The 9,484-nt window shown below is 60.2% G+C and overlaps 1 protein-coding gene across 1 annotated transcript; it reads right to left on the bottom strand.

The window, feature by feature from the left end:
* Positions 1-1,143: 1,143 nt before the first annotated feature.
* LOC141726340 (red-sensitive opsin) lies at positions 1,144-9,203 on the bottom strand. Its single transcript, XM_074531126.1, has 6 exons — positions 9,092-9,203; positions 7,253-7,549; positions 5,525-5,693; positions 4,023-4,188; positions 2,601-2,840; positions 1,144-1,281 (listed from the first exon to the last, which is right to left on the bottom strand). Exons 1-6 carry the CDS (start codon positions 9,201-9,203, stop codon positions 1,168-1,170), a joined length of 1,098 nt encoding a protein of 365 aa, XP_074387227.1. The 3' UTR covers positions 1,144-1,167.
* Between the last annotated feature and the right edge of the window lie 281 nt (positions 9,204-9,484).

The raw sequence follows: 9,484 nt of genomic DNA, 5'->3' as shown, positions 1-9,484 counted from the left end.
GAGCGCTTCCCATTGGCTTCGAGCTCGAGGGGGCGGGGCTAGCGGCCGCTGTCTCTCCCCGGGGTCCGGGGGGGATTTGGGGGGACACGGTGGGGGGGGGTGACACCGCCGCAAGGGCTGATGGGAGGTTGGGAACCCCCGCGGGGGACATCCCGGAGGGCGATGGGACATTGGGGACACCCCAGGAGGGGATGCTGGGGATGCCCAGAGCCGTGGGGACATTGGGGACACTCCAGGAGGGGACACCGAGGACCCCCAGAGCCATGGGGACAATGAAGACACCCCAGGAGGGGACACTGGGGACGCCCAGAGCCGTGGGGACAATGGGGACACCCCAGGAGGGGACACCGGGGACCCCCAGAGGCGATGGGACATTGGGGACATCGGGGACCCCAGAGCCATGGGGACACCCAAAGAGGGGACACTGGGGACCCCCATTACCGAGGGGACATTGGGGACACCCCAGGAGGGGACACTGGGGATTCCCAGACCTGTGGGGACAATGGGGACACCCAAAGAGGAGGACACTGGGGACCCCCAGCCACCTGGGGACATTGGGGACACCAAGGAGGGGACCCCAAAATTGAATTGGGGACATTAGGGACACCTAAAGAGGGGGACAATGAGAACCTCCAGCGCTCTGGGGACATTGGGGACACCAAGGAGGGGACCCCAAAATTGAATTGGGGACATTGGGGACACCTAAAGAGGGGGACAATGAGAACCTCCAGCACTCTGGGGACATTGGGGACACCAAGGAGGAGACCCCAGCCCCTTGGGGAGACGGGACCGGCACGGAGAGGTGACATTGGGGACCCCCAGCCCCCTGGGGACACCAAGGAGGGGACACTGGGCACCCCTGTCCCCCTGGAGACACCAAAGAGAGGACCCCCAGCCCCTTGGGGACACTGGGGACACCAAGGAGGGGACCCCAAGAGCCATTGGGGACACTGAGGACACCGAGGAGGGGATGTTGCGGACACCAAGGAAAGGACGCTGGGGACCTCCAGCCCCTCGGGGACATTGAGGACACCAAGGAGGGGACCCCCAGCCCCTTGGTGACACGGGCGGCGCAGGGAGGTGACACGGGCGGCGCGGGGAGGTGACACGGGCACGCGGCTGTCCGGGAGGTACAAAGCTTTATTGGGGAGGGGGCGGCGGGGGTCCCTAGGCGGGGGACACGGAGGAGTTGGACACGGAGGACACCTCGGTGCGAGAGGTGGAGACCTCGGAGCCATCGTCCACCTTCTTGCCAAAGAGCTGCAGGATGCAGTTCCGGAACTGCGGGGACACACGAGGACAGTGGGGACAGACAGGGGACAGGGGACAGACAGGGGACGGGGGGACAGACAGGGGACAGTGGGGACAGACAGGGGACAATGGGGGGACAGGGGACAATGGGGACAGACAGGGGACAGGGGGACAGGCAGGGGACAGGGGGACAGACAGGGGACAGGGGCACAGACAGGGGACAGGGGACAGACAGGGGACGGGGGAACAGACAGGGGACAGTGGGGACAGACAGGGGACAGGGGGACAGGCAGGGGACAGGGGGACAGACAGGGGACAGGGGCACAGACAGGGGACACAAGGGATGGGGGGAACAGGGGGACATGGGGACAGACAGGGGACACCGGGGGGACAGGGGACACAGGGGATGGGGGGACAGGGGACGGACAGGGGACACACAGGGGACATAGGGGATGGAGGGGACATGGGGACAGACAGGGGACATGGGAGGGGACAGGGGGACACACAGGGACACCAGGGGGAACAGGGGACAGACAGGGAACACAGGGGACACGGAGGACAGACAGAGGACAGGGGGGTCAAAGGGACACACAGGGGACACAGAGGACAGGGGGGACACACAGGGATCACAGGGGGACACAGGGAACAATGGGACAGACAGGGGACAGACAGGGGACATGAAGATGTAAATGATGGGCTTGTAGATGGTGATCACATACCCCATATGCCACACCCCATGCCCATAGGTGTCCCCAGCTGTCCCCAGGTGTGTCCCTCACCTGTCTGTTCATGAAGATTTAGATGATGGGGTTGTAGATGATGGGTCTGTCCCTATCCCATGTCCCATACCCCATGCCCTGGCTGTGTCCCCATGCCCATAGGTGTCCCCAGGTGTCCCCAGGTGTCCCCAGGTGCGTCCCTCACCTGTCTGTTCATGCAGACGTAGGTGATGGAGTTGTAGATGGTGACCTTGTCCCTATTGTATGTTCCATATCCCATATCCCCATGCCCATAGGTGTACCCAGCTGTCCCCAGGTGTGCTCAGATGTGTCCCCAGGTATCCCAGGTGCCCCAAGCCCACCTGTCTGTTCATGCAGACGTAGGTGATGGGGCTGTAGATGGTGACCCTGTCCCTATCCCATACCCCATATCCCATCTCCTCCGTACCCAGCTGTACCCAGGTGTCCCCAGGTGTCCCCAGGTGTCCCCAGTGCGTCCCTCAGCTGTCTGTTCATGAAGACGTAGATGATGGGGTTGTAGATGGTGGCTCTATCCTATATCCCATGTCCCATACCCCATGCCCTGGCTGTGTCCCCATGCCCATAGGTGTCCCCAGGTGCGTCCCTCACCTGTCTGTTCATGAAGACGTAGATGATGGGGTTGTAGATGGTGGCGCTCTTGGCGAAGAAGGCGGGCAGGGCGGCGGTGAGCGGGTGGAAGGCGTAGCCGGGGTTGGCGGCGGCGAAGCAGGCGAAGATGGTGTAGGGCCCCCAGCAGAAGCAGTAGGCCAGGATCATCACCACCACCATGCGCGACACCTCCTTCTCGGCCTTCTGCGTCGACTCCGACTCCTTCTGCTGGGCCGCCACCTGGGGAGGGGGAGATTGGGGGGTCAGTGGGGGTCCTCAGGGGGTTTGGGGGGGAGATTGGGGGTGTTATCGTGGGGTTATCATAGGGTTTGGGGGCAGTATTGTGGGGTTAAAGGGGGTGTTTGGGGGATTAAAGTTGACTCCTTCTGCTGGGCTGCCACCTGGGGGGGTCATGGGGGGGTTTGAGGGGGAGATTGGGGGGTTATTGAGGGGTTTGGAGGACGTGTTATGGCATTTGTGGGGTATCTGGAGTGACCCCTTCTGCTGGGCTGCCACCTGGGGGGAGCATAGGGGGGTTAAAAGGGTCCTGGGGGGGTCATGGAGGGGTTTGGGGGGAGATTGGGGGGCTTGGGGGGGTTGCCATGGGGTTATCATGGGGTTTGGGGGGCTTAAAGGGGTACCAAGGGTGATTTCTTCTGCTGGGCCGCCACCTGGGGGGGGAGATTGGGGGGTCCTGGGGAGTCCTTGGGGGGGTCCTGGGCATTGTATTTTTATCCCCAGGGTTTTTTGTTCAGGAAATTTTTTCCCCGAGGTTTTTTTTTGTTCGGGATTTTTTTTTTTTCCCGGGGTTTTTCAGTTCAGGATTTTTTTTCTCTGGGAATTTTTGGGTTCAGAATTTTTTCCGTTTTTTTTTTTTTTTTTTTTTTTTTTTTTTTCTATATTTTTCCTGTATTTTTCCCAGGTTTTTTTTCAGTTCAGTTTTATGTTTTTTTTTTTTTTTTTTTTTTTTCCCTGGGATTTTTTTGGTTCAGGATTTTTTTCCCCTTTTTTTTTTTTTGGTTGTTTTTTTTTTTTTTATTTTGCACACCACCCCGCTCCTTTTTTTTTTCAGGATTTTTTTCCCCAGGTGTTTTCAGTTCAGGATTTTTTCCCCCGAGGTTTTTCAGTTCAGAATTTTTCCCCTACGTTTTTTTCAGTTCAGGATTTATTTTTCCCTGGGATTTTTTTGGTTCAGGACATTCTTCCCGGGAAATTTTTTTTTTCCTGTATTTTTTCCCCTGGGGTTTTTTCAGATCAGGATTTTTTTTTTTTCCCTGGGAATTTTTGGGTTCAGAATTTTTTCCTTTTTTTTTTTCCTATATTTTTCCCCGATTTTTTTTTTTTTCCATTCAGAATTTTTTTTTTTCCCTGGGGTTTTTTTTTCCCTCCGATATTTTTTTTGGGGGGGGGGTCTCTCCTCACCGCACGGATGGCCAGCCACACTTGCAGGTAGCAGAAGATGATGACGGCCAGCGGGAAGAAGCAGCAGGTGACCATCAGCACCACCATGTAGGACTGCACGCCCGGGTCCGTGCTGCCGCTGAACACGTCCGGCCCGCACGAGGTCTTCAGCCCGTGGGGCCAGTACCTGCCATGGGGGGACACTGGGGGTCAGGGGGGACAGTGGGGACCCCCCAAATTCCTCCAGAAGGTTGTGGGTCTGGGGGATGACGGGGAACGTCAGGAGGTCACCCCCAGACCCACCTTGGGGACACCTGAGTCACTCCCATGGGGTCAGTACCTGCCATGGGGGGACATCGGGGGTGAGGGGTGACAATGGGGACCCCAAAAATTCCTCAGAAAGGATCTGGGTCTGTGGGATCCCGGGGAACCTCGGGGGGTCACCCCCAGACCCACCTGAGTCACCCCCATGGGGTCAGTACCTGCCATGGGGGGACATCGGGGGTCAGGGGGGGACAATGGGGACACCCCCAAATTCCTCCAGAAGGTTCTGGGTCTGGGGGATCCCGGGGAACCTCAGGGGGTCACCCCCAGACCCACCCGAGTCACCCCCATGGGGTCAGTACCTGCCCATGGGGGGACATCGGGGGTCAGGGGGGACAATGGGGACCCCAAAAATTCCTCAGAAAGGATCTGGGTCTGGGGGATCCCTGGGAACCTTGGGGGGTCACCCCCAGACCCACCTTGGGGACACCTGAGTCATCTCTATGGGGTCAGTACCTGCCATGGGGGGACATCGGGGGTCAGGGGGGGACAATGGGGACACCCCAAAATTCCTCCAGAAGGTTCTGGGTCTGGGGGATCCCTGGGAATCTCGGGGCGTCACCCCCAGACCCACCTGAGTCACCCCCATGGGGTCAGTACCTGCCATGGGGGGACATTGGGGGGTCAGGGGGGACAGTGGGGACCCCAGAAATTCCTCAGAAAGGATCTGAGTCTGGGGGATCCCGGGGAATCTCGGGGGGTCACCCCCAGACCCACCTTGGGGACCCTCGGGTCACCCCTGGAGCCTCTGACAGCTCTGGGGACACTCGTGTCACCTCTGTGACCCTCAGGGGACACTCGTGCCACCCCCAGACCCCTCCCCAGGCCCTGGAGACCCCTCCCCACCTGCTCCAGCCGAAGATGGGGGGCGCGGTCCAGGGACGTGCTCCAGATCCAAGGGAGAAGACCCCAGCCCAGACCCCTCCCACAGCTCTGGGGACACTCGTGTCACCTCTGTGAACCCTCAGGGGACACTCGTGCCACCCCCAGACCCCTCCTCAGGCCCTGGAGACCCCTCCCCACCTGCTCCAGCCCAAGATGGGGGCGCGGTCCAGAGGTGGGATCAGATCCAGGAGAGGAGGAGCCCGGCCCAGACCCCTCCCCACAGCTCTGGGGACGCTCGTGTCACCTCAAACACCCCCGGGGGACACTCGTGCCACCCCCGGACCCCTCCCCAGGCCCTGGAGACCCCTCCCCACCTGCTCCAGCCGAAGATGGGGGGCGCGGTCCAGGCGCAGGACCAGATCCACGAGAAGAGGACCCCGGCCACCGCCAGCTTGCCGTCGAACTTGATGTTGCCGAAGGGTTTGCACACCACGAACCAGCGCTCCCAGGAGATGATGGCCAGCGACCAGAGCGCCGTGATGCCTGCAGGGGCGTGGGGTGGTTATGGGGTGGTTATGGGGCTGCCCCACAGCGCTCAGACCCATAGAACATGGCCCTATAGAGCTCAGACCCATAGAAACCCATAGAACTCCATAGACAGCCTGATAACATCCAATCCCTGCTATGGGGAGGATGGCCAGCACTGCAGGGCTGGAATTCCTGCAGGGGTTTGGGGTGGTTATGGGGCTGCCCCACAGCGCCCAGACCCACAGAACCCCATAGAACGCAATAGATAACCCCATAGACAGCCCCATAGCATACAGTCCCTGCTGTGGGTAAGGTGGCCAGAGACTGCAGTGCTCAGATTCCTGCAGGGGTTTGGGGTGGTTATGGGGCTGCCCCACAGCGCTCAGACCCATAGAACACGGCCCGATAGAGCCCAGACCCATAGAACCCCATAGGATCCCATAGAACCCCATAGGATCCCATAGAACCCCATAGGATCCCATAGAACCCCATAGACAGCCCCACAACATCCAGTCCCTGCTATGGGGAGGATGGCCAGGCACTGCAGCACTGGGATTCCTGCAGGGGTGTGGGGTTTGGTTGTGGGGCTGCCCCACAGCGCCAAGACCCATAGAACACGGCCCTATAGAGCCCAGACCCATAGAGCCCCATAGGACCCCATAGAAAATCCTATAACATCCAGTCCCTGCTATGGGGAACAGGACCAGGAACTGCAGCACTGTAATGCCTGTAGGGGTTTGGGGTGGTTGTGGGGCTGCCCCATAGCCCCTGGACCCATAGAGCCCCATAGAACATGACCCTATAGAGCCCAGCCCCACAGAACCCCATGGGCAGCCCCATAGCGTCCGGTCCCTGCTGTGGGGAGGATGACCAGGGATTCCTGCAGGGGTTTGGGGTTTGGTTATGGGGCTGCCCCACAGTGCCCAGACCCATAGAGAGGCCCTGACCCATATTCCTGACCTACATTTGTGACCCACACCCCTGACCCCGACCCCTGCCCCACACCCCTGACCCTAACCCCAGCCCTACATCCCTGCCCCACATCCCATCTCCTACACTACCCCCCATCCCCCTGACCACAACTGACCGCAAGCCCTGGCCACACCTCCACCTCCAAACTGACCACAGGCACTGACCACACCCCCACACCAACTGACCACAAGCACTGACCACACCCCCACCCCCAAACTGACCACAGGCATTGACCACAGCCCCCCGTGTCCCCACCCAAATTGACCACAGGCACTGACCACACCCCCACCCCCAAACTGACCACAGGCACTGACCACACATCCCCACTGTGTCCCCAGCCCAACTGACCACAAGCACTGACCACAGGCACTGACCACACCCCCACCCCCAAGTGACCACACCCCAAACTGACCACAGGCACTGCCCACACCCACACCCCACACCCCACCCCCAAACTGACCACAGGCACTGCCCACACCCCGCCCCACCCCCAAACTGACCACACCCCTCCATGTCCCCAGCCCAACTGACCACAGGCACTGACCACACCCCACCCCACCCCCAAACTGACCACACCCCCCCATGTCCCCAGCCCAACTGACCGCAGGCGCTGACGGTGTAGCCCTCGATGACGCACATGGGGTGGCCCAGGATGAAGTAGCCGAAGATCTGGTTGACCACGCTGATGGTGCTGGCGATGACCGTCTCGCCCAGGTCGGCCACGGCCAGGTTGACCAGGATCCAGTTCAGGGGGTGCCGCAGCTTCTTGAACTTGGCCGTGGCCACCAGCACCAGCCCGTTGGTGAACACCGAGGCGATCACCACGAAGATCATCCACAGCGACGTCAGGTTGTACACCCAGCGTGGGGCGATGTGGTAGTTGGGGCCCTCGAAGGGACCTGGGGGGGGCGCGGTGGGGTCAGTGGTGGTGGCCGTGGGTGACCCTCGTGTCACCTCGTGTCACCTTGTGTCACCTCGTGTCACCCTGTGTCACCTCGTGTCACCATGTGTCAGCCTGTGTCACCTCGCGCCCGCTGGGGGCGGTGACGGTGGTGGTGGTGGAGGTTGGTGTTGACCTCAAAATTCTCTCAAATCTCCCTCAAAATTATTCCCTGGTGTCCCTTTGTGTCTCTTTGTGTCACTCTGTGTCACCCTGTGTCCCTTTGTGTCCCCTCATGTCCCCCCACATCTTCACTGCCATCGATACAGGTTGGTGTGCGTTGATCATTGACCCCAAAACTTCTCAGAACTCCCCAAAATCTCCCTCAAAGTGATTCCCTGGTGTCCCTTTGTGTCTCTTCGTGTCACTCTGTGTCCCCTCATGTCCCCTCTGTGTCCCCTCATGTCCCCTCATGTCCCACCACATCTTCACTGCCATCGATACAGGTTGGTGTGCATTGACAATGGATTCCAAAACTCTACAAAACTCCACAAAACTCCTCAAAACTCCCTAAAACCTCCCTCAAAGTGATTCCCTGGTGTCCCTTTGTGTCTCTTCGTGTCCCTCTGTGTCCCCTCATGTCCCTCTGTGTCCCCTCAGGCGTCCCCTCACACCTTCACTGTGTCACTGCCATCAGTGTGGGTTGGGGTACCATGATCGATGACCCCAAAACTCATCAAAACTCCCCAAAATCTCCCTCAAAGTGATTCCCTGGCATCCCTTTGTGTCTCTTCGTGTCACTCTGTGTCCCCTCATGTCCCTCTGTGTCCCCTCATGTGTCCCCAATATCTTCACTGTGCTCATATTTACTATTGGCGTACCTGGACCGCCAACCCCAAAATGCCCCAAAACCGCCCCAAAACTGCCCCAGGCCCCCTCCCCCGGTGTCCACCTAGTGTCCCCTGATGTCCTCCAGTGTCCCCTCATGTCCCTCTGTGTCCCCTGATGTCCTTCTGTGTCCCCTCATGTCCCCTCATGTCCCCAATATCTTCACCACGCGTGTATCTACCATTGAGATACCGCAACCGCCAACCCCGAAACTCCCCAAAACTGCCCCAAAACCGCCCCAAAACTGCCCCAGGCCCCCTCCCCCGGTGTCCTCCAGTGTCCCCTGATGTCCTTCAGTGTCCCTCCATGTCTCTCTGTGTCCCCTCATGTCCCCAATATCTTCACCACGCGTGTATCTACCATTGAGATACCACAACCGCCAACCCCGAAACTCCCCAAAACTGCCCCAAAACCGCCCCAAAACTGCCCCAGCCCCCCTCCCCCGGTGTCCCCGCGGTGTCCCCTGATGTCCTTCAATGTCCCTCCATGTCTCTCTGTGTCCCCTCATGTCCCCAATATCTTCACCACTCATGTATCTACCATTGAGATATCACAACCGCCAACCCCGAAACTCCCCAAAACCGCCCCAAAACCGCCCCAGGCCCCCTCCCCCGGTGTCCCCATGGTGTCCCCACGGTGTCCCCGCGTGTCCCCGCGTGTCGCCGCCGCTCACCGCGCGTGTTGTTGCTGTTGGTGTAGGTGAAGATGCTGTCGCGCGTGGTGTCGTCGTCGTCGTGACGCCGGCGCGCGGCGAAAACCGCGCCGTCGAAAACGCCCGTCGCCATGGTCCCCAAGTGCCACCAGCGCCACTGCCCCGGCCGGCCGCGCCCCCCTGCTCTTATAACCCCCCCCCGCCCCCGGATTAGCCCGGACCCCCCCCCAAAATCCCGGCGCTGAGCCCTTAATTGGGGCCGCACGGATCCGGGGGGGACGGCCCGGGCTCACCTGAGCAGCCGGGGTGAGCTGATGGGATTGACGCCAGCGCTAATCCCCCGCTGCTTCCTGGGCGCTGGGACCCCCCCCCCCCCCCATCCCGGGGTCTGAAATGCCCCCCTCGGGACCCCCG

This window comes from Zonotrichia albicollis, chromosome 34 (assembly GCF_047830755.1).
Source record: "Zonotrichia albicollis isolate bZonAlb1 chromosome 34, bZonAlb1.hap1, whole genome shotgun sequence".
NCBI lineage: Eukaryota > Metazoa > Chordata > Aves > Passeriformes > Passerellidae > Zonotrichia > Zonotrichia albicollis.
Note: the sequence above shows the minus strand (reverse complement) of the source record. Positions and strands in the feature narration are given on the sequence as shown.